At 47.3% G+C, this 25161-nt stretch overlaps 1 protein-coding gene and 1 pseudogene across 7 annotated transcripts in view; one reads left to right on the plus strand and one right to left on the minus strand.

Annotated features, from left to right (window-relative positions):
* The first annotated feature begins 12851 nt into the window (after positions 1–12851).
* ZNF44 (zinc finger protein 44) overlaps positions 12852–25161 on the plus strand; it is a 52271-nt gene continuing 39961 nt past the window's right edge. For 2 of the 7 annotated variants that reach the window (XM_023188737.2, XM_023188740.1), the window contains exons 1-2: positions 12876–13060; positions 17090–17111. Coding sequence is in view for 2 of the 7 variants with exons in the window: in XM_023188736.2 (XP_023044504.1) it covers positions 13058–13060 (3 nt within the window). In the remaining 5 variants the exon portion in view is untranslated. Of the gene's footprint in view, positions 13061–17089; positions 17112–25161 lie in introns of all 7 variants that reach the window. The other 5 variants (XM_023188738.2, XM_023188739.1, XM_023188742.1 and 2 more) reach the window with 4 other exon arrangements.
* Positions 23063–23907, minus strand: LOC111523853 (annotated as a pseudogene).

A 25161-nucleotide genomic window follows, 5' to 3' on the forward strand; every position in this document is an offset into this window, starting at 1 on the left:
GAGGTTATGAATTTGACAGTCTATGTAAGTCAGTACCTTAAACTGACTTTAGGTGAGTTTCCTGCTGGTGGAAATGAAGATCTCGAAGGAGAGAGTGTTTCCACACCCTGGAGAGAAAACAGGAGGGCATGGTGAGCTCCCAGCATTAAACCTTTAAGCATCCCTGTCTCATCAGCAGGTTCTGATCCACTCGGAGACTCCATTACAGTAGTCAGAGTCTGGCTTTCTGTGAAAGGAAAACAGAATCTCAGGACCCAAACCTCATTATGCCAGTGGGAAAGTTAAGGTTGGGAAATGAGTCACACAGAAACTACCTTTCTTGTTCTCAGATAGATACAATTTCACATGCTGACTTTAATCTTCTCTAAAAAGTAAATATGAGCATGTGATGAATGCAAAAGTGACTCCTCCTCCATCTCTTTCTTTCCATATGTACAATGTAGATCCATAAAGCACTAATCAGAGCCTCAGAAGAATGTGACCAATTGCGTACCCCCACCTTTTTTTTTTTTTGAGATGGAGTCTTGCTCTGTTGCAAGGCTGGAGTGCGGTGGTGCGGTCTCGGCTCACTGCAACCTCCGCCTCCCAGGTTCAAGCGATTCTCGTGCTTCAACCTCCTGAATAGCTGGGACTACAAGCACGTGACACCACGCCTAGCTGATTTTTGTATTTTTAGTAGAGATGGGGTTTCACCATGTTGGCCAACATGGTCTCGATCTCTTGACCTCTTGATCCTCCCGCCTCGGCCTCCCAAAGTGCTGGGATTACAGGCATGAGCCACCACCCCCGGCCTACTCCCACCTTTTTTTGTTTTTTTTCCTCTTCTCCTTCCCCTCCTGCCCTTGCTTTCCTCTTTAAATATTTAAGTCCCAAAACCCTCTTTGGAAAAAGCAGAAGACACAGATCTACTGTGACTGGACTTGTGTTTTTCTTTTCCTGAGGCATCCTCCGCCTTGTCAAAAGAAACCTCTAAATCGATGAGATCTGCCTCTATCACTTTTCCGTTTACACTCCCAAGCTTGGGAATGTATTTAGCCTCCTAAATGGGGATTTGCCTGTGAAATGTAAGTGCTGCAGGCTACTTATCTGAGCTGGTTCATGGTTTTTTTTTTTTTTTCTGTTCTTTTTTGATTCTTTGTAGGAAATTGCTGCCATATAATTCCAGTTTTTCTGTACATTTAACAATTTTATTTTGTCGTTGGTGTGTTTTTATTTTCAGAGTTGAAAATTAGCAGATTGAGATATAAGGTCAGAGAAAGGCCTAGCCGTGTTGCCAAGCAGCCTCATCCCACATTTCTGATGCCTGGAGGACATCGGCCCTGCCTGTCACTGGTGGCGAATATCTGGGGCCAGTGCCACACAGGCAGTAAAAAGAATTTACCCAAACCGCTGTAGATAAGGAAAGGCAGGTTTATCAGTGAAAGTAGAAAAATATTTTGCAAGGATGCAACAGGCAAGTCAGCAAGAAAGGAGTTGACTGCCAGGAAACAAAGGCTTGCTGGGGATTTTACAGAATGGTGCTTGTGCTGTGAGCTGAAGAGGGCTTTGTGCAGTACTGATAATGCCAAGGTTGCAATTTTCTATCAGCTGAGGTGTCTGGTGATAGCTGGGCGCAGGAAGATTGTGAGTCGTTTGCACAGGCAGGCTATATATCCTGGACCATAAAGAAAGGCAAACTTAGAGCTTATCTGCTTTCTCTTTTTGCTTTCCCTGCTCCTGTCAGCCCGGCTCCCCCTCCCTAATTAGGACTCCACACTCCCTTCTGCTGCACTGTGGCCTGTGTGGCTTGGGCTCCCACTGGACAATGGGTCTGGAATTCCCTGCACGAATTTGTGAGTCCCTGTCCAGGAGGAAGAACCTGAAAGGGACCATTGCATACAGAAAGGAAATTCGGCTTCAACACAAAGGTGCCCTGGGAGGGGTCAGGTCACAGCGCAGGGAGGAAGCCGCGTCCCTGCACTCCAGTTCCCGGGTCTAGCTGAGATCCGCCTCTGTTAGTTATATAGCAGCCTGTGTCCCACTGGGACCTGGCTGTGGGAGGCGGAGAGGGCTCGGGACACCGCGGAAGCCTGGAAATGAGTGTGCGTGGTTAAGCGTCCCTAGGCTGCGGGGGAGGGGCTGGCCGGAACCGGCCGTGACCGGACCCCAGCCTCCCCGCGGACCTCAGCCTCCCCGTGGACCTCAGCCTCCCCGTGGCTACTCCCGGGTCTGCGGATCTGAGTCCGCCTACTCACCTCCTTACGAGGCGACCGCGGCCCCCGGCGCCCTCTCTGAGCAGCTCCGCGTCCGCAGGGCCGCGTCGCCCCAGATTGTGCGGCTGTAACCCACACAGGTCCGCTGCCTGAGTCACTGTACCCAGACGCAGAGGGCTGCAGCAGAAACAGTTTAATAGCGGGAAAGGGAATGACATCCCAGATCTGCCCTCCTGAGAGGTTTGGGGATGGGGTGTTTGGGGGTGTGGACGGGGGCGGCTGGGGTGTGGGGTCGCTGGTTAGTGGGGAAGTGAGGGGTGACTCCTGGGACTGGAAGTGAAGAAACCGCATTCTCCTGCTGAGTGGGCTCCCTTGTGGGGTCTTCAGCCTGGTTGGCGCCAGCCTTTCCGCTGGAATTCAGGATCTGAGAAAGAACTCAGGCGACTCTTGAACAGCTCTCAGAGATCTTATCCCCAGGCACGATGAGGAAGCCGGCGGTCAGCGTCTGCTGTGACCTGAGTCTCAGGGAAGCGCCAGTGAAGCAGCGGGGCTGAGGGCAGGCACCTGGTTAATATCTAACTGCAAGTCTCGCCTCCAGCCTGGCTCGCAGTTCCTGTGAACCCGGTGAGGAGGCTGCACGGTGACAACAGAGGGTCACCAGGCAGAATCCAGACTCCTGTGTGGGGTTTGTGTGTGGGAGGAGCTGTGGTCTCTGTGGTCCTCAGTCCCTTCTTTCTTTTCAAGGGTGACCGTTTCCCTTCTGAGTCTTCCAGAGATGTGGGCAGCAGGGTCTCAAATCCACCCCTGTCCCCTCATCCTAAATCTTCCTAGGGCTAGCAGCAAACCCCTTGGTTTCCAGAGCCTTTCCCAGGCTAATTTTCTCTCCTCAGTTCACAGCAACATTATGAACTCTTTGTCCCCCACCCCACCCCACTGCCTGGCAATATTTCAAACAGAGGCAATAGTTTACCATTTTGTTTTCAGTTAACAATGTATGGCTCATTTTAAAAGTGTTGTTTGTGCTCATGGACATTTCACATGTGAAAAGAGCAGACAATAACCTGCTGACAATCTTCGGTGAAATAAAATCTGTCTCTCCTTCATCTTCCCTAGGTACACACACCTTCTGAGAATGTATTTGGGTTGAGATTTCCCTTTAGAAACGTTGCAGGGTGATGTGACTTCAGCCCGTCCCTCTATCTTTTCCTGGTCCTGGGTTTCAGAACCGCCTGGGGCTGTCCCAAGATGCCCACAGAGTCCAAGTCTCTTGGAGGGTCTAGTGAATGTCAGATCCTGGGTCACTCCTCCCAGAGGACAGCCTGAGATGTGGGGGTGGGGCCTCTCAAGGGAGCAGCCGGTTGCCCTGTGGTGGAAGGATTCCTTTGGTATCCTCTTCTAAAAAGCTAATCCCTGGCCAGGCTCGGTGGCTCACGCCTGTAATCCCAGTAATTTGGGAGACCGAGGCAGGCAGATCATGAAGTCAAGAACTCAAGACCATCCTGGTCAACATGGTGAAACCCTGTCTCTACTAAAAATACAAAAATTAGTTTTAAAAATACAAAAGCTGTTTTGATAGTAGCTGCTGTGGAGTTATCTTGCACAGTATTAAGTCCATTCTCACTCAAACAGGGAATAATGCCTACACTTTGTATAATATTGTTAAAAACATAAATCCAGGGACTGGACATGGTGGCTCACACCTGTAGTCTCACACTTTTCCAGGCCAAGGCAGGATAATTGCTTGAACTCAGGAGTTCAAGGCCCACCTGGGCACTATAGGGTGACCCCATCTCTATAAAAAAAAGTTTCAAATTAGCCAGGCATGGTGGATGCACCTGTGGTCCCAGCTACTTGGCAGGCTGAGGCAGAAGAATTGCTGGGCAAGAGTGAGACCCTGTCTCAGAAAGAAAAAATAAGTAAACCCAATACATTAATATATAATATATTTATTATAATTATATATAATATATATTATAATATGTAGCATATACATGATATTCAACATATATATTATAATTATATATAACATATATATAATTATATATTGGATATATATAATATGGATATATTGGATATATATAATATAATATATATATAAAATAATATTAAGGTGGAGTCTCACTCTGTTGCCCAGGCTGGAGTGCAGTGGTGCGATCTCGGCTCACTGCAACCTGTGCCTCCCGGGTGCAAGCAAATATCTTGCCTCAGCCTCCTAAGTAGCTGGAATTACAGGTGCGCACCACCATGCCTGGCTAATTTTTTGTATTTTTGGCAGAGATGGAGGTTCAACATATTGGTCAGGCTGGTCTCAAACTCCTGACCTCATGATCTACCCGCCTCAGCCTCCCAAAGTGCTGGGATTGCAGGCGTGAGCCACCGCATCTGGCCTGTTGTTACAATTATTACTTTGCCATTGGTAGTTCTGTAGTTCGCTCAGTTTTTATGGTTTTGTTTGTACCTACCATACACACACGTCACATTTATATATATTGTAGGCCCAACAATTCCTCAACGATTTATAATTTTACAGATACCTTACAAAGCCATAACAAGGGCCGGGTGCGGTGGCTCAAGCCTGTAATCCCAGCACTTTAGGAGGCCGAGACGGGTGGATCACGAGATCAGGAGATCGAGACCATCCTGGCTAACACAGTGAAACCCCGTCTCTACTAAAAAGTACAAAAAACTAGCCGGGTGAGGTGGCGGGCGCCTGTAGTCCCAGCTACTCGGGAGGCTGAGGCAGGAGAATGGCGTAAACCCGGGAGGCGGAGCTTGCAGTGAGCTGAGGTCCGGCCACTGCACTCCAGCCTGGGTGAGAGAGCGGGACTCCGTCTCAAAAAAAAGGAAAGCCATAACGAGAAGAACAGTAAAGAAATACACATTCAGTCTGGCTTTTATACTTATATAATGACCTTTAATGGTGCTTTCTCTTTTTCCTTGTGGATTTTGACATCCTTTGGTTTCAGACTTAACAGCTTTCTTTAATTTTTCTTGTAGGGCTGGTGTGCTAGGAACCAACTGTCTCAATATATTTCTTTTTGAGACAGAATCTCTCTCTGTTGTCCAGGCAGTAGTGTGGTGGGGTGATCATAGCTCATTGCAGTCTCAGCCTCCTGGGCTCAAGCAATCCTCCCACCTAAGCCTCCAGAGTCGGGCTGGGACTACAGGCATGCACCACCATGCTCGGCCTCAATATGTACATTTCTAAACCTAGAAACTCCTTTGTTTTGCCTTTCATTTTGAATGTGAGCTTTGCTGCATATAGGATTCTTGGGTAAAGTATGTTTTGGAGAGCAGTGTGATGAGGAACTGGTGCGTGAGAGGCTTCTACTGAAAGGAGGACAATTATCTAAGTAAAAGCAGGTATCCCAGCCTAGGCAACATGGCAAAACCGTGTCTCTAAAAAAAGAAAACATAATAAAAACAAAATTTAGCTGGGCATTGTGGCATGCACCTGTAGTCCCAGCTACTGGGAAGCTGAGGTGGGAGGAACACTTGAGCCCAGGAGGCAGAGGTTGTGGTGAGCCCTGATCATGCCACTGCACTCCAGCCTGGGTAACAGAGAAAGGCGCTGTCTCAAAAAAAATAGATAAATAAAAATGAAAAATCTATTTTCCTTCAAATATTTTATCATTATGGTAGTTTGTGTAACTTAATGCCAAAAAAAAAAAAGAAACCAGTGTGGTAGCTCATGTCTGTAATTCCAGCATTTTGGAAAGTCGAGGTGGGAAGATCGCTTGAGGCCAGTAGTTGGAGAACAGCCTGGGCAACATAGAAAGAACCAGCCCTACCAAAAAAAGAAAGAAAGAAGAAAATGAGCTGAGCATGATGGCATGCACCTATAGTCGAGCTATGTGGGAGACTCAGGTAGGAGGATCGCTTGAGCCCAGCAATAGGAGGTTGTAGTGAGCTATGATTGGGCCAATGCACTCCAGCCTGGGTGACAGAGCAAGACCCTGTCTCAGAGAAAAAAAAAAAAAAGGCCAGGCGTCATGGCTCATGCCTGTAATTCCAGCACTTTGGGAGGCCGAGGCAGGCGGATCACGAGGTCAGGAGATCGAGACCATCCTAGCTGACACAGTGAAACCCCATCTCTACTAGAAATTCAAAAAATTACCCGGGTGTGGTGGCACATGTCTGTAGTCCCAGCTACTCAGGAGGCTGAAGCAGGAGAATCGCTTGAACTTGGGAGGCAGAGGTTGCAGTGAGCTGAGATGGTGCCACTGCACTGCAGCTTGGGTAACACAGCGAGACTCTGTCTCAAATAAGTAAGTAAATAATATGAAGAATAGGATGGAAGAAACAAGTACTGTGATTGGAGATATTTAGTTTACTTGGGAAACTAAAGGAAATAAATTTAAACTATTAGAAAACTATTAAAACTTGGGAAGGAATCAATTTGCTGCTTATGGAGTAAACATATACTATATATACAACCAACATATACCATATAATACTAAATTAAAATTACATCTTACAAATATATAAACATTTTGGCTGGGTGCGATGGCTCATGCCTGTAATCCCAGCACTTTGGGAGGCCGAGGCGGGCGGAGGTCAGAATATCAAGACCATCCTGACTAACACGGTGAAACTCCGTCTCTACTAAAACTACAAAATATTAGCCGGGCATGGTGGCGGGTGCCTGTAGTCCCACCTACTTGTGAGGCTGCCGCAGGAAAACGGCGTGACACTGGGAGGCGGAGTTTACAGTGAGCCGCACTCCAGCCTAGGTGACAGAGTGAAACTCCATCTCCAAACAAACAAACAAACAAACAAAATATATATAAACATTTCAGAGGAATGGGACTAATTTCATGTACATCATCTATCTGCATACAAGCATGAATGTTTCCTGATAAAATGACCTAAGTGTCTCTTCCATTGCTATATATACAATTTTGATGGATTGAAGCTTTCTCATCTCAACCCCCACTGGCTAGAAATGCTACGAAGGTGAGTAATTAGGAAAATCTGATTCAAATTAAATCATGAAAAATATGCCAGAACATTTAAATCAGAAAAGAAAGTTTATAAAATGTATCACTCTATTTATTGTCTTTATTAGTGCCCCATGCCTAAAGTGGACCTAGACTATGGATTCATATATCTTACTTTCAGGAGAAAAGCACATTGAGGTAAGAAAATTATCTAAATTTTCCTTACATAAAGGTTCATGAGTTGAACAGGTAGTGTTTTTTGGTGAAATCAGTTAATAAAAGTTTTCCTTTTATTTTGTATTCTTTTAGTTCATTACACTGATTGAAATGTACTTCTATTTATATATGTGTGTGTGTATATATATGTTTACATATACACATCTATACATGTATGTATATATCTATACATATATATATGTATAGAGAGAGAGAGAGAGAGAGACAGAGAGAGATGGAGTTTTGCTCTTGTTGCCCAGGTTGGTGCAATCTCTGCTCACTGTAACCTCCACCTCTCAGGTTCAAGCGATTCTCCTACCCGCCTCCTAAGGGCTGGGATTACAGGTATATGCCATCAGGCCTGGCTAATTTTTGTATTTTTAGTAGAGACGGCGTTTCTCCGTGTTAATTAGGCTGGTCTTGAATTGCTGACCTCAGGTGATCTGCCAGCTTCGGCCCCCCAAAATGCTGGGAATACAGGCGTGAACCACCACGCCCAGCCTGATTGAAGTGTACTTCTAATCGGCAACTACGTTTAGGTTTTTTTTTTTTTTTTTTTTTTTTTTTTTTAGATGGAGTCTTGCTCTGTCACCAGGCTGGAGTACAATGATGCAATCTCGGTTCACTGCAATCACCACCTCCCAGGTTCAACCAATTCTCCTGCCTCAGCTTCCTGAGTAGCTGGAATTACAGGCATGCATCACCACACCCAGGTCATTTTTGTATTTTTGGTAGAGACAGGGTTTTGGCCTGTTGGCCAGGATGGTTTCCATCTCCTGACCTCATGATCTGCCCGCCTTGGCCTCCCAAAGTGCTTGTATTACAGGCGTGAGCTACCACGTCTGGCCAGGTTTAGTTTTCATACGGGTTTTTTGTTTTGTTTTGTTTCTGAGACAGAGTCTCTCTTTATCACCCAGGCTGCTGTGCAGTGGCGCGATCTTGGCTCACTGCAACCTCCACCTCCCAGGTTCAAGCGATTCTCCTGCCTCAGCCTCCTGGGTAGCTGGGACTACAGGCGTGTGCCACCAGGCCCAGCTAATTTTTGTACTTTTAGTAGAGATTGGATTTCAACGTGTTGGCCAGGCTGGTCTGGAGCTCCTGACCTCAGGTGATCCACCCGAGTCAGCCTCCCAAAGTGCTGGGATTATAGGCATGAGCCACCACACCAACCTGGTTTTAAAATTGTGCAAGTAAGGATCCTTTGAAAGGGCCAAAAGACATTATAGGCCATGTGAGACAGAGATGGGCCACACCGTTCAGTTTGGCAGGGATATTCAGTACCTGCCATATCATCAATGGAAAGTCACAACAAATACCAAAATGTCGTCTTTCAAAGGATCCTTACTTGCACAATTTTAAAGCAGGTCATGCATAAGACCTGATCCTCTGCATTTCTAACTCACTTCCAGGTGTCATCCATGCTGCTGGTCAGTGGACAAAACTTAAGAGTGCTGAAGTAATAATAGATGGGGTTAGATATGCAGACAGGGAACAGATCCTGTCTGTTCCCTATGGGACCTAGTGGGTCATGTTAAGGACTTTGATTGGGTTTTGAGCAGAGAAGTGGTGTTTGGTTTTTCATTAGGAAGTCTGTTTAGGCCAGCTCACATCTGTAATCCCAGCACTTTGGGAGGCCAAAGCCGGTGGATCACCTGAGGTCAGGAGTTTGAGACAAGCCTGGCCAACGTGATGAAACCCCGACTCTACTAAAAATACAAAAAATATAAAAATACAAAAAAATGAGCTGGGCGTGGTGATGTGCACCTGTAAACCCAGTTACTCAGGAGGCTGAGGCAGGAGAATCGCTTGGACCCAGGAGACGGAGATTGCAGTGAGCTGAGATTGTGCCATTGCACTCCAGCCTGGGAGACAAGAGCAAAACTCCATTTCACAAAAAGAAGTCTGCTCTGGCTCCTAGGCAGAGAATAGATGGTAGAGTGGCACTGGGACATCAGTTTGAAAGCCATAGTAGTAGCTGGATGAGAGGTTCTGCTGGCCTGGGCTTGGGTGGTGTTAGTGGAGGTTGACAGAAGTTTGCATATCTAGAGTGTAGATGTGAAGACAAACTTTATTTTTTCTTTGGAGACAGATTCTTGTTCTATCGCCAGGCTGGAGTGCAGTGGCACGATCTTGGCTCACTGCAACCTCCACTTTCCAGGTTCAAGCAATTATCCTGCCTTAGCCTCCCGAGTAGCTGGGACTACAGGTGGGTGCCACCACACTCAGCTAATTAGACAAACTTTATTTTTGTAGTTGGGAGGGAGGACAGGGAAAGGCCTCACCATTCCCACTACTTAGTGGTATCTGGATGTAAACATAAAGGGTCAACTACAGGCCGGGCACGGTGGCTCACATCTGTAATCCCAGCACTTTGGGAGGTCGAGGTGGGTGGATAACCTGAGGTCGGGAGTTCGAGACCATCCTAACCAACATGAAGAAACCCCATCTCTACTAAAAATACAAAATGAGCCAGGCATGGTGGCACATGCCTGTAATCCTAGCTACTCGGGAGGCTGAAGCGGGAGAATCGCTTGAACCCAGGAGGCGGATGTTGCGGTGAGCCAAGATCGAGCCACTGCACTCCAGCCTGGGCAACAAGAGTGAAACTCCATCTAAGAGAAAAAACCCCCCCAAAACCCAAAAAGCCAAAAAACAAAAAACAAAGGGTCAACTACAACACTCCTCAGTGCAGTAGAGTGTGTGGGTCTAAGAGCATATGATGGTAGAGGGGGTTCCCACACTAGTCTGAGAGCCTAGGGGAGGTTTCTCTGCGGGGCTGATGCTCAGATTGAATCCTGAAGCCTGACTAGGAGCTACACAGGCAGAGGTAGCTCCTCTAGAGCGTCTGATGGAGTGATGGAGAGAGGAGAGTCAAGAGTGAGTCCTACTGTCCACAGCCTCTGGGTGCTGCCTCTTACGCAGAGGAGGAAGGCTCAGGGGAGATCATTGGAGGGGAAGTGAAGGGTTATGTTTTCTCTTTGGCCATAATATGTTTGAGACGAATGAAGGTGTTGAGTAGGCCATTAGACCTCGGAGTCTAAAGCTTGGAAGAAAGATCTGAATGGAACTTTGAAAAGTAGGCCGGGCATGGTGGCTCACGCCTGTAATCCCAGCACCTTGGGAGGCTGAGGCGGGCGGATCACGAGGTCAAGAGATCGAGACCATCCTGGCCACATGATGAAACCCCCGTCTCTACTAAAAATATAAAAATTAGCTAGGCATGGTAGTGCCTAGCTAATTTTTATATTCCCAACTACTTGGGAGGCTGAGGCAGGAGAATCGTTTGAACCCGGGAGGCAGAGGTTGTAGTAAGCCGAAATCGCGCCACTGCACTCCAGTCTGGTTACAGTGTGAGACTCTGTGTCAAAAAAAAAAAAAAAAAAAAGACAAGTGTCAGAATAAGAAGGTTATGTGAAGCCCTAGATACAGAAGACATCACCTGGTCTCAGGGTGAGGGTCAAAGTGAAGCAGAAGAGGAAGGCTCATAAGAACAGTAGGCACTACCCAATTCCAAAGGTATCAGGAGGAGGGAGAGCGGGTCAGTAAGGTGGGAGGAGAAAGACGTTGATGTCCTTTCCCAGAAGCCTCCAGGAACAGCTATTTCAAGATGAGAGAGTGGTCAGCTATGTCAAAAGTCACTGAAAGTTTGAATAAGATGAGGAGGCTGGGCGCGGTGGCTCACCCCTGTAATCCCAGCTCTTTGGGAGGCCGAAGCAGGCAGATCAAGAGGTCTGCTAACACAGTGAAACCCCGTTGCTACTAAAAATACAAAAAATTAGCCAGGCGTGGTGGCACGTGCCTGTAGTCTCAGCTACCCAGGAGGCTGAGGCAAGAGAACTGCTTGAACCCAGGAGGCAGAGGCTACAATGAGCCGAGATCACCATATTGGCCAGGCTGATCTCCAACTCCTGACCTTGTGATCCGCCTGCCTTGGCCTCCCAAAGTGCTAGGTGATAGGATATCTCTCTTTCTCTCTCTCCGTGTGTGTGATTTTTGAAGGCAAGAGTATCATTTATTCGTTAGTTATAATCAGATATCATTTTTTCCCTTATTTTCCAAACATGCCCATTTTTCCTGTCTGGAAACACTATCATTTTACAAATTGAATAAAGATTTTATTTCATCGAATGATACCTGATGTTTGACTCCTTTTTTAGCCATTAGTGCCAGCTTCCAGTTCATGGTTTTAGGTCTCCTACTTTTGCTTCATAGAAATATGGGAAATTTCTATGAAATTTCTATGAAATATGGGAAAACCCTCATGTTTTCAAATTCATTCCCTAATGTTTCGGCTTCTGATTGGAGCCTTTAAGTCATTAACATTTAAAGTCTTCAAGGAAAGAGTGTTTCTACACTGTGCACAGGGTACAGGAGGGCAAGTTGAGCTCCCAGAGTTAAATCCTTCAGTGTCTCTCCCTCATCATCAGGTGCTGATCCACCTGATGGGAATACGCTGGGACTACAGGCGCCCGCCACCACGCCCAGCTAATTTTTTTGTATTTTTAGTAGAGACGGGGTTTCACCATATTAGCCAGGATGGTCTTGATCTCCTGACCTTGTGATCCGCCCGCCTCGGCCTCCCAAAGTGCTGGGATCACAGGCGTGAGCCACCGTGCCCGGCCTCTGCCTTTTGGTTTTTATTTCTTCTTTCTTTGGAGGCAGAAATTGGGCATAAGACCTCCCTTAAATATAGTATAGAGACGGGGTTTCACTCTATGCCAGGCTGGTCTTGAACTACTGGCCTCAAGCGATCCTCTCACTTCAGCCTCCCAAAGTATTGGGATTACAGGAGTGAGCCACTGTGCCCGGCCAAAAGGACAGATTCCATCCCCAATGATTTCATCCCCACTCCAACCAGTCAGTAGCAAGGCTAGCCACCTCCACTCTTTGCCCCAAACTGCCCTTGAAAAACCCCTACCTACGGACCTTGGATGAGAATAATTTGAGTAGTAACTCCGTCTCCCATGTGTCGTAGCTGGCCTAGTGTTTATTAAACTTTTTTTTTTTTTTTTTAAACTGCAATACCGTGGTATTTATTTGCGTAGCACGCATAAAGAACTCGTCCAGCGCTCATAGTGGGAGAAAGGCTTGACCTTGCAGATGACAGCCTCATCCCAAATTCCTGGTCCCTGGAGAACATCAGCCCCCCGACTCCACCCCCCAGTCCCCCGCTGCTGCAGTGTGACCAGTGTGGCCTCGGCTGCCCTCCTGCTCTGAGGCCAGGGGATGGCTCCAATGGACAGTGAGACTGGGATTCCTTGCACACAATTGTTCAGGAGGAAGAAGCAAAAAGGACCCACTGAGTACAGATAGGAAATTCCGCTTTAAGGCAAACGTTCCCCGGGACAGGTCGGGTCACAGCGCAGGGAGGAAGCCCGCCCTGCCAGGGGCTGGGTCTGGAACCTGTTCATCCGGCTGCACTCAGCACTGTGAGATGGCTTCCTCTGTCACTCAGTGCCCAGGAGGCGGGACCTGGAGCACTATCCAATCAGAGTCGCGGGCAGGTTCCTGAGAACTGTCAATCAGGGCCGCTGCGGAGAGGAGGGTGTGACGTTCTAGGAGCTAGTGGCCTCTTCACCCTGGTGACCTCTGTTCCATGTTCTGTCACTGAGAGACGCCTTGGGACATCTGTGGTGGCTTCTGTCGCGCTGGGACCTACCCTGGCTACGGGAGGAGTTGGGAGGAGCCGGGACACCGCACAGCCGGGAAATGGTGAGTGTGCGGGGCCCGGCGTCCTGAGGCAGGGCGAAGGACTGGTCGGAACCAGTCGGAACCGGCTGTGGCGGGACCTGGGCCTCCCCGCAGCGTCTTTGGGGTCTGGGACCCGAGCCCCCCTGTGCACCTCGGTCCTCGGTTCCTTTGGACGGAGGGTGGGGCTGGGCCGGCGGCTGGGACCCCGGGCGTCCTGTCCCGTCTCTGAGCGGCGACTACGGCCCCGGCCCCCCTCTCTGGGCAGCTCCACGCCCACAGACCCGCGTCTCCCCACATTGTGCGGTGGAACCGGCACAGGCGCGCGGCCCGTGTCATTGCAGCCGGACGCCGAGGGCTGCGGCAGAAACAGTTTAATAGGAGAGGACACCCTAGATCCGCCTCCGTGAGAGGTTTGGGGATGGGGTGTTTAGGGACCTGGACGGGGGTGGTTGGGGTGTGGGGTCGCTGGTTGGTGGAGAAGTGAGGGGTGAGTCCTGGAACTGGAGGTGAAGAAACCGCATTCTCCTGCTGAGTGGGCTCTCTTGTGGGGTCTTCAGCCTGCTTGGCGCCAGCCTTTCCGCGGGTATTCAAGATCTGAGAAAGAACTTAGACGACTCTTGAGCAACTCTCAGAGATCTTATACCCAGGCACAGTGGGGAAGCCGGCGGTCAGCATCTGCTGTGACCTGACTCTCAGGGAGGCGGCCCCGTGAGGCCGCGGGGCTGAGGGCACCTGGTTAATATCTAACTGCAATCTCGCCTCCAGCCTGGCTCGCAGTTCCTGTGAGCCCGGTGAGGAGGCTGCATCGTGAAGACGGGAGGGTCGCTAGGCACAAACCAGACACAAACACAGTTCCTGCTGTGGTCTCTGTGGTCTTCAGACCCTTCTTTCTTTCCAAGGGTGACCATTTCCCCTACGAACCTTTCAAAGATATGAGCATCAGGGTCTCAGAGACCTGTCCCTTCATCCTAACTTATCTTGGGGTTAACAGTAAATTTTTTGGTTTCCAGAGCCTTCTATATGCCAACTTCCCTCCTCAATTCCCAGTAACATTATGAACCCTTTGTCCCAAGATGATATTTCAAATAGACACAGAATTTTGTCATTTGTTTTCAGATAGCAATGTATGGCTCTTTTTAAAAGGATTTATTTTGTTCCTTAACATTTCACAGGTAAGGAAGAAGAGAATAACCACCTGACACTCTGCTGTAAAAAAAACAAAAAACAAACAAAGAAACAAACCTTTGTGCCTCTTTTATCTCCCCTAGGCACAGATGCCTTATCAGAATGTCCTTTACAGGGTGATGTGACCTCAGCCCACCCTGTATCTTTCCAGGCCCTGTGTTATGAAACTTTCTGGGGCTACCCTAAATGCTGGAAGCTGCCAATCTCATGGAGGGCCTGGTGGATATCAGCCCTTGGGTCACTCTTCCAAGCGGACAGTCTGAGGTGTTGGGGTGGGGCCTCCCAAAGGACCAGGTGGATGCCCTGGGGCGGGATGAATCTTCTGGTATATCATTCCTGTAAAAAGCTAACCCCTGCGCTGGGCACGGTGGCTCATGCCTGTAATCCCAGCACTTTGGGAGGCCGAGGTGAGCGGATCAACTGACGTCAGGAGTTCAAGACCACCCTGGCCAACATGGTGAAACCCCATCTCTACTGAAAATACAAAAATTAGCCGGGCGTGGTGGCAGGTCCCTGTAATCCCAGCTACATGGGAGGTTGAGGCAGGGGAATCACTTGATCCCAGGAGGCAGAGGTTGCAGTGAGCCGAAATCATGCCATTGCACTCCAGCCTGGGTAACAAGAGCAAAACTCTGTCTTAAAAAAAAAAAAAAACTAACCCCTGGGACATTGACATTTTTTTCTCCAAGCCTAGTTTTCATTCCTTGGTGACACATGGCTTATCAGCAAATTGGATAGCATTATTCAGGGGACAAGACAAATGATTTCTGCCTTTTAGACTCTCTCCGACTGTGAAACTAGAAAACTGTATCTAAAAACTGGAATACCCACCCAATGAGGTTTCGCAAGAGCCTGAAAAAGACATAAGGCAGTGTCTACTAGGAGTGTGATTGCTGAGCACTTCAGTGAGCACCTTGGGGCTGGGGGATGTGCCAGGTGATAGAACGACCTGACCTGACAGTTGAGTCAGACTTGTCCAGTCAGTTCTGCCCCACCCTGGGTTAGTTAACCTGAAAAGATTTGTTCAGTTATTTCAAATTAAATTTTTTTTTTTTTTTTTTTTTGAGACGGAGTCTTGCTCTGTCGCCCAGGCTGGAGTGCAGTGGCCGGATCTCAGCTCACTGCAAGCTCCGCCTCCCAGGTTCACGCCATTCTTCTGCCTCAGCCTCCCGAGTAGCTGGGACTACAGGCGCCCGCCACCACGCCCGGCTAGTTTTTTTGTATTTTTTAGTGGAGACGGGGTTTCACCGTGTTAGCCCAGGATGGTCTCGATCTCCTGACCTCATGATCCGTGCATCTCAGCCTCCCAAAGTGCTGGGATTACAGGCTTGAGCCACTGCGCCCAGCCCAAATTTAATTTTTTACTAACTGTAAAGTGCATTCTATCACTAGAGATTGATAGAGAATATAAAGTATTTCTAAAGAGGCCAGAAAGGGTTGGAATTCAGAAAACAAATTATATATATGTAGTTTTCTATTCCATTTTTTTTTTTTTGAGACAGGGTCTCCCTCTGTCACCCAGGCTGGAGTGTGGTGGTACCATCATGGCTCACTGCAGCTTAGGCAGCCTAGACTGCCTGTGCTCAGCCTCTGGAGTAGCTGGGAGTACGCCACCATGCTCTACTAATTTTTATGTCTTTTGTAGTGATGGGGTTTCCTCCTGTTGCCAGGCTGGTCTCGAAGTCCTGGGCTCAAATGATCTCCTGCCTTGGCCTCCCAAAGTGCTAGGATTACAGGCATGAGCCACTGGACCCAGGCCCTATTCCATTTTTAAAAAACTTTTTGTCTTTTCTTTCTTTCTTTCTTTTTTTTTTTTAAGATGGAGTTTCACTATGTTGCTCAGGCTGGAGTGCAATGGCACAATCTCGGTTCACTGCAACCTCCGCCTTGTGGGTTCAAACAGTTCTTCCTCAGCCTCCCGAATAAATGGGATTACAGGAACGCATCCCCATGCCTGGCTAATTTTTGTGTTTTTAGTAGAGACGGGGTTTCATCATGTTGGCCAGGCTGGTCTTGAACTCCTGACCTCAGGTCGTCCGCCGGCCTCAGCCTCCAAAAGTGCTGGGATTACAGGTGTGAGCCACTAAGTCTGGTCTTTTTCTTTTCTTTTTTTTTTTTTGAGACGGAGTCTTGCTCTGTCGCACAGGCTGGAGTGCAGTGGCCGGGTCTCAGCTCACTGCAAGCTCCGCCTCCCGGGTTTACGCCATTCTCCTGCCTCAGCCTCCCAAGCCAAGTAGCTGGGACTACAGGCGCCCGCCACCTCGCCCGGCTAGTTTTTTGTATTTTTTTAGTAAGAGACGGGGTTTCACCGTGTTAGCCAGGATGGTCTCGATCTCCTGACCTCGTGATCCGCCCGTCTCGGCCTCCCAAAGTGCTGGGATTATAGGCTTGAGCCACCACGCCCGGCCTTTTTTCTTTTTTTTTGAAACAAGGTCTCGCTCTGTTACCCAGGAGTGCCGTGGTATGATCTCAGCTCACTGCAACCTCTGCCTCCAGGGCTCAAGTGATCCACCTCAGCCTCCCAAGTAGCTGGGACTACAAGCGTGCGCCACCATACCTGGCTAATTTTTGTGTTTTTGGTGGAGATGGGGTTTCACCATGTCGCCCAGGCTGGAGCATTTTTAAAAAACTTGTATTTACTTTTATTACCTCAGAGACCATGTAATAGGTTTGTTAGGTCTTTTGTTGGATGATTTCAAATGGAATTTCAGGGCCTACCCGTGGAAATACTACCAAGGGAAAAATTTGGGGAAAACTCTTCCATTTTGGCTGCAGAAAAAATGAATATATTTTCACAAGAATGTGTGGTAGGTATCTGATTGAATTATAAAGCTTTACCAAAACTTTAGTTTCTTTTCTTTTTAGGCTGGAGAACTTGGGACAGTGGGTAAGTCTGGTCTGTTCCTGTTATCTGGACTTGGCAGATTAATGCAACATTCTGTGGGACTTTGCAAATAGCTAAAGAACTTAAATATCATTTGTTTACTAAAGGCTTCATCATTGTGAAAGTAGTAACTGATGTTTATTATCGGAGATGGATACTTGTGCTTTTCTTGTTGAGCTATAAAATAGAAGTGACTTACAGTTTCCTTCCCTCATATAAACACTGAATCTGAGTGATTTTGATAGATTCATCACATGTGGGATTTTGTTTGTTTTATTTTTTAAATCCATGTAAGGCATGGAAGGGTAAGCAAATAGCCTTGACTGGGGTGGAGAGGCTTGAGGCCAGTGAGTCCAAGTGGAGGCCGTTTTTCAGCCTGCAAAGGGACACTGTGTGCCCAGTTTAGTTGGTTCTTCCTGGGGAGCCTCCCCTGCAGGTATCCTAGCCTGATCACTCCAGCAATAGGAGGACCCTTTTTTGTTTTTTTTCTTTTTTGAGACGGAGTCTTGCTCTGTCTCCCAGGCTGTAGTGCAATGCTGTGATCTCGGCTCACTGCAAACTTCGCCTCCTGGGTTCAAGTGATTCTCCTGCCTCAGCCTCCTGAGCAGCTGGGATTACTGGTGTGTGCCACCATGGTCAACTAATTTTTGTATTTTTAGTAGAGACGGGTTTTACCATGTTGGTCAGGCTGGTCTCAAACTCCTGACCTTGTGATCCGCTGGCCTCGGCCTCCCAAAGTGCTGGGATTACAGGCATAAGCCACTGTGCCTGGCCTGGGAGGAGCCTTTTTTTTTTGAGATGGAGTTTCGCTCTTGTTGCCCAGTCTGGAGTGCAGTGGCGTGATCTCGGCTCACCACAACCTCCGCCTCCCGATTTCAAGCAATTCTCCTGCCTCAACCTCCTTAGTAGCTGGGATTACAGGCATGTGCCACCATGCCCAGCTAATTTTATATTTTTAGTAGAGGCGGGGTTTCTCCATGTTGGTCAGGCTGGTCTCGAACTCCTGACCTCAGGTGATCTGCCCGCCTCGGCCTCCCAAAGTGCTGGGATTACAGGTGTGAGCCACCGTGCCCAGCCAAGGAGGCTTTTATACTAAGAGAAGTTACAGAGCACTGGAAATCTGGGAATCCACAGGCAGAGGCAGTTGGGGTGATGCCATGTCTGAGGTTGTATTTGTTATTGTTGTAGGGCTGTCACTAGACAGTCTTCAGGTAAGATAAATATGAATTTAGTTAAGAAATGAGGTCATTCTAAAAGAGCACTACATAAGGGGAAGAGCACTAAGTATAAGATCTGAAAGCATCTTAAAGCTTGGATGGAAAGTTGCTTTCAAGGTGAAGAGCAACCAATATTACAAAGGAAATGAGACGGAGAGGACAGGATGGAGGGTGAAAATCAGATTCTAGATCACAGAGTGTTTTACCCTGACTTAAGCCTGTTCATAGGATGAGTCATGAAAGAGGGGTTGTGTTTTGGTTCAGGCTGAGGGTGTGTCAAAAATCAGTGGCCTAGAAGAAAGAGCGAAACTTAAGTAGTTTCCTTTCTTTTCTTTTCTTCTTCTTTTTTTTTTTTTTTGAGGCACCATTTCACTCTTGCTCAGACTAGAGTGCAGTGGCGCCATCACAGCTCACTGCAGCCTTGACCTCCCCAGGCTGAGGTGATTGTCCCATCTCAGCCTTCTGGGTAGCTGAGACTATAGGTATGCACCCCCATGCCCAGCTAATTTTTTTGTATTTTTTGCAGAGACAGGGTTTCACCATGTTGCCCAGGCTGGTCTTGAACTCCTGGGCTCAAGCGATCCACCCACTTCAGCCTCCCAAAGTTCTGGAATTAGAGACGTGAGCTATCAGGACTGGCTGCAGGTTTCCTTTGGAAGCATTTTGTTCAGAGTAATCAGTAGAGGCAAAAACTATTCAGCTAGTTATTTATAAGACAAAGAATGGGAATTTGGAGGGCCTTGTTACAGGTTAAAAAGGCAGGAGCCAGAATTGATGTCAGTGAAAGCTGTTTCTCTGCACTGGGCTGCTTGTCCAGAACAGAAAGAACTGGGCATGGTAGTGGGGGTCAGGTAGTTTGAGGTGATTTCTTATACCTTTTTTGTTTTTTTGAGACGGAATCTCACTCTTTGGCCTAGGTTGGAGTACAATGGCGTGATCTTGGCTCACTGCAACCTCTGCCTCCCTGCAACCTCCACCTCCTATGTTCAAGCTATTCTCCTGCCTCAGCCTCCTGAGTAGCTGGGATTACAGGTGCATGTGACCATGCCTGGCTAATTTTTCTGTTTTTAGTAGAGATGGGGTTTCATCATGTTGGCCAGGCTGGTCTCGAACTTCTGACCTCATGATCTGCCTACCTCAGCCTCCCAAAGTGCCGGGATTATAGGTGTGAGCCACTGTGCCTGGCCTCTTAAATCATGCTTATTACCAGGATTACAGGGCTTTTCCAGGATCACAGGGCTTATGTAAAATTGAACATTATCAGCTGCTTGGTTGTATATTCAGTGAGTTTTTTAAATCAGAGTAGAAATTGCACACATTAAAATGTCTTTGAGGGCTCACATAAGTCTCTTGCATTTAGGTATTCTTGACATATACTTTATAACAAACTGACAACCTTAAGCAACTTGTTTAACTGAGTTCTTCAACTTCTTGTAGCAAATTATTAAATCTCATAGTAGAGTTGTTGGTTTTATATACATTTGGTTAAAAGGGTGGTCCCTAGAGCTTGCATTTGGCCTCTGCAGTAGGGTCCCTGTTGTGGAACGGAGCCCTCAATTTGTGGGGTCTGTGGAAATGTTAGATGGTGTCAGCATTGAATTATTGAACACCAGTTTTTGTTGGAGAATCGGCTCGTGTTCAGCAAATGCTACATATTTGTTGTCAGAAGTAATGTTAGATAAAAGACCCATGGATTAGAACCATAACTCTGAATTCGTCGTTGTTATTCATTATAGGTTCAGTATGTATTCACCCATAAGCATAGTTTTGCTTCTTCAGTTTCTGGTTAGTTAATACTACCATTAATATACCATCCATATAATGCTGAAAAGGCAATCCTACTACAAGGTATCTACCCAAAGGAGTGGAAATCATTATATCAAAAAGTTCCCTGCACTCATGTTTATTGCAGACTATTCACAATAGCAAAGGTACAAAATCAGCCTAAGTGTCCATCGACAGAAGATTGAATAATGAAAATGTGATACATTCACACAGTGGAATACTATTTAGACATTAAAAAGAATGAAATTGTTTCTTTTGCAGCAATATGGATGGAATGGGAGGCATGATCTTAAGTGAAACAACTCAGACACAGAAAGACAAATACTGCCTGTTCTCATTTATAAGTGGGAATTAAAGAATGTGTGTAGGGCCAGGCACGATGGCTCACACTTGTAATCTCAGCACTTTAGGAGGCCAAAGCAGGTGGGTCACGAGGTCAGGAGATTGAGACCATCCTTGCTAACATGGTGAAACCTTGTCTGTACTAAAAATACAAAAAAGTAGCTGGGTGTGATGGCACGCACTAGTCCCATCTACTCGGGAGGCTGAGGCAGGCGAATCGCTTGAACCCGGGAGGCGGAGGCTGCAGGGAGCTGAGATTGTGTCACTGCACTCCAGCCTGGGCGATAGAGTGAGATTCCATCTCAAAAAAAAAGAATGTATATATATGTGGACAAGTGAAGACTCATGGGGATGAGGGAGGTTATTTGGTGGATAATGGAGATTGCTCCAGGGATGGATGCACTGAAAGGCCTGACTTTACAAGGCAATATATCAATGTAGTAAAATTGCACCTGTACTCCATGAATATATGTATATAATTTTACATATATATGTATATGTACATATACATATGCATATATGTGTGTGTGTGTATGTGTGTGTATATATATGGAATGCACATTTTAGGGTACTACCCAAGAGTACTGAATTAGTAATTCTTGGAACTGAGCCCAGTGATTTTTTTTTTTTTTTTTTTGAGACAGAGTCTTACTCTGTCGTCCAGGCTGGGATGCAATGGCATGATCTTGGCTCACTGCAACCTCTGCCTCAGCCTCCTGAGTAGCTGGGACTACAGGTGTACGCCGCCACGCCTGGCTGATTTTTGTATTTTTAGTAGAAACAGGTTTCACCTTGTCGGCCAGACTGGTCTTGCCAGGTCAGGTTTTTTTTTTTTTCTTTTTTTCTTTTGAGTTCTTTTGCCCAGGCTGGAGTGCAGTGGCATGATCTCGGCTCACTGCAACCTCTGCCTCGTGGGTTCAAGCATTTCTCTGCCTCAGCCTCCCAAGCAGTTGGGATTACAGGCGTCCACGACACCTGGCTAATTTTTGTATTTTTAGTAGAGACAGGGTTTCACCATCTTGGCCGTGCTGGTCTCGAACTCCTGACTTCGTGATCCACCCACCTCAGCCTCCCAAAGTGTTGGGATTACAAGCATGAGCCACTGCGCCCGGCCTTCAGTGATCTGTTTTTTAACAAGCTCTTCAGATGATTCTCATGCACATAAAGTATGAGAACTAGTTCATCAGAGCCACCTGTTAAAATATAATGCAAAAAGATATAACTAAAATGTAAATATAATTAGTAACTAAATTGGGACACTGGAGAATATTGATTTGATTCAAAGACAGCAAGAAAGGATGAACAGACGGGGGGAAAACAGGAAAATTGTGCTGAAAAGATTTTTGTTTTCTTTATTTGCCTCCATCTGTTTGACACATGCTGTTACCTAAGGCTATGGTCATGCAGTTTACTCACACACTGCAGTGCTCATAGGACTTGACTTTTTTTTGAGACAGAGTTTTGCTCTTGTTGCCCAGGCTGGAGTGCAGTGATGCGATCTCGGCTCACTGCAACCTCCACTTCCCAGATTCAAGCGATTCTCCTGCCTCAGCCTCCCTAGTAGCTGGGATTACAGGCATGTGCCACCATGCCCGGCTAATTTTGTATTTTTAGTAGAGACGGGGTTTCTCCGTGTTGGTGAGGCTGGTCTCGAACTCCTGACCTCAGGTGATCCGCCTGCCTCGGCCTCCCAAAGTGCTGGGATTACAGGCGTGAGCCACCGTGCCTGGCCAGCACTTGACTTTTAAGTTAATTTTTTGATGTTGTTGACAATGTTGTTTTTGTCTCTACACTCTAACAGTTCATGAGTTTTTTAACATGTGGGGGAAACATTGCTGGGTTATGGATTATAGACAAACTTCAGTTTATTAGGACATCATAATAGCATGTGTGGATTAACCGTCTGACCAGACAGGGTGCTGTGGCTCACGCTTGTTATCCCAGCACTTTGGGAGGCCTTGGTGAGTGGATCACCTGAGGTCAGGAGTTCGAGATTAGCCTGGCCAACGTGGTAAAACCCCATTTCTACTAGAAGCACAAAATATTATCCGGATGTGGTGGCGGGTACCTGTAATCCCAGCTACTGGGAAGGCTGAGGCAGGAGAATTGCTTGGACCCGGGAGGCGGAGCTTGCAGTGAGCCGAGATCACGCCATTCCACTCCAGCCTGAGCAACAAGAGTGAAAATATGTCTAAAAAAGAAAAAGTTTTCTGACTATGTATGCATGTCTGTTTTTATATATATATATTTTCGGGCTTAATTCACTTTATTTTTCTTTTTCTTTCTATTTTTTTTTTTTTTTGAGACGGAGTCTCACTCTGTTGCCCGGGCTGGAGTGCAGTGGCGGGATCTCAGCTCACTGCAAGCTCCGCCTCCCAGGTTTACGCCATTCTCCTGCCTCAGCCTCCCGAGTAGCTGGGACTACAGGCGCCCGCCACCTCGCCTGGCTGGTTTTTTGTATTTTTTAGTAGAGACGGGGTTTCACCGTGTTAGCCAGGATGGTCTTGATCTCCTGACCTCGTGATCCTCCCGTCTCGGCCTCCCAAAGTGCTGGGATTACAGGCTTGAGCCACCGGGCCCGGCCCACTTTATTTTTCTTGTATAAAAACCCTATGTTGTAGCCACAGCTGGAGCCTGGGTCCTCTGCACAGGGACTCTGGTGTGGGTCTTAATGAAGTGGTCAGTGAATTCCTGATAGGGAGACTTGGCGAATACAGTCTCCTTTCAGAGGTCGGGAGTCAGGTAGCTGTAGGTGTTAGAGATGGCATCAAAGGTGGCCTTGGCAAAGTTGCCCAGGGTGGCAGTGCAGCCCTGGGCTGAGGTGTAGCAGTCACCGATACCAGCCATCATGAGCAGCTTCTTGGGCACAGGCGCCGAGACGATGCCAGTGCCCCTGGGTGCAGGAATGTGGCTCACCAGCACAGAGCCACAGTGGTCTGTCACCTTGCAAGGGACGGTGTGGGGCTTGCCGATCTTGTTCCCCTAGTAGCCTCTGTGCATGGGGACAATGGAGAGCTTGGCCAGGATGATGGCCCCGCGGATGGCAGTGGCCGCCTCCTTGGAGCACTTAACTCCGAGACCGACATGGCCATTGTAGTCCCCGATGGCAACAAACACCTTGAACCTGGTGCGCTGGCTGGCATGGTCTGCTTCTGCACTGGTGTAATCAAAACCTCATCCTTGAGAGAGGCCCTCAGGAAAAAGTCAATGATCTCAGATTCCTTGATGGGCCGGGAGAAGAGATACATCTCCAGGGACTAGATCTTCATGTCCTTGACCAGGCGGCCCAGCTTGGTAACGGGCATCCACTCCTTATCCTTGGCCTTGCCTCTGCGAGCTCTGCGGCCCCAGCCCCGGATGCCACTGCTGAAATCTCCGCGGAAGCCACCGCGGTTCCCCATCCCAGGGCCCCTAGGGCCTCTGGGCCCCCGCGCTGCACCTGCATCATCAGCCATCTGTTTTTTTCTCAGAGTAGAACCTTTTAATATTTATCTTTATGTTATCTGCATGTGATTATGTATCATCTCCATATGATTATATATTGTATTTTTACTGGATTAGCATTCATGCTGAATGGTGTGGACTTTCATCTGTGAAATAATTCTCAGTCATTTAATTCATTTGCATAGTAAATGCAAATGTTTGCTTTGTTTCTCTCTTTTTGTTTTGGGCATACTTTATACGGAAATCCTTTTTTACATGGAGGGGTTGGTAATATTTCCTTTCAGATGGTGGTTTATTTTTTACATTTGTTTTATTTAGATGAATTCTTCCTAAATATTTTATTTTTTTAGATAATGTCCAGCTCTGTCACCCAGGCTGGATTGCAGTGGCACAATCAGCTCACTGCAGCCTCAAACTCCTGGGCTCCCAAGTAGCTGGGACCATAGGCATGTGCCACTACACTTGGCTAATTTTTTAATTTTGTGTAGAGAGAGGGTCTGCCATGTTGCCTGGCTGGTCTCAAATTCCTGGCCTTGAGATCCTCTTGCCTTGGCCTCCCACAGTACTGGGATTATAGATGTGAGTCACTATGCCTGCCTCTTCTTAATGTAATTAGAGTTCAATTTGCCAGACTTCTCCTTTGGAAGCTACTTTATTTTCTTATATAAGAAGACTCTTATTAAATAAGAAAAACATTTTTCTGGCCAGGCACGGTGGCTCACGGCTGTAATCCCAGCACTTTGGGAGGCCGAGGAGGGCGGATCACGAGGTCAGGACATAGAGACCATCCTGGCTAACACGGTGAAACCCTGTCTCTACTAAAAAATACAAAAAAATTAGCCGGGCGTGGTGGTGGGTGCCTGTAGTCCCAGCTACTCGGGAGGCTGAGGCAGGAGAATGGCATGAACCTGGGAGGCGGAGCTTGCAGAGAGCCTAGATCACGCCACTGCACTCAAGCCTGGGCGACAGTGCGAGACTCTGTCTCAAAAAAAAGAAAAAGAAAAAAAAAATTTCTATAATTTCCAAAAGTGTGCTGCTTTTGTCTTTCATAGGTGTTGTATGTTCTTCTAATTTAATCTTTAGGTCTGTCTCTTGAAACTGGCTATAAAGTTTATCTCTGCTCTGGTGTACCTCCAGGGATTTGGTTGTGGATGGTTACATTGTGCCTTTCATGGGATATATTTGTTTACCATAAATAAGGCCATTGAGGCAGATATAATTTGATAATGGATGTGTTCCAAAATCAATTACAAGTTGGATGCCTG

This window comes from Piliocolobus tephrosceles, chromosome 21 (genome assembly GCF_002776525.5).
Source record: "Piliocolobus tephrosceles isolate RC106 chromosome 21, ASM277652v3, whole genome shotgun sequence".
Taxonomy (NCBI): Eukaryota; Metazoa; Chordata; class Mammalia; order Primates; family Cercopithecidae; genus Piliocolobus; species Piliocolobus tephrosceles.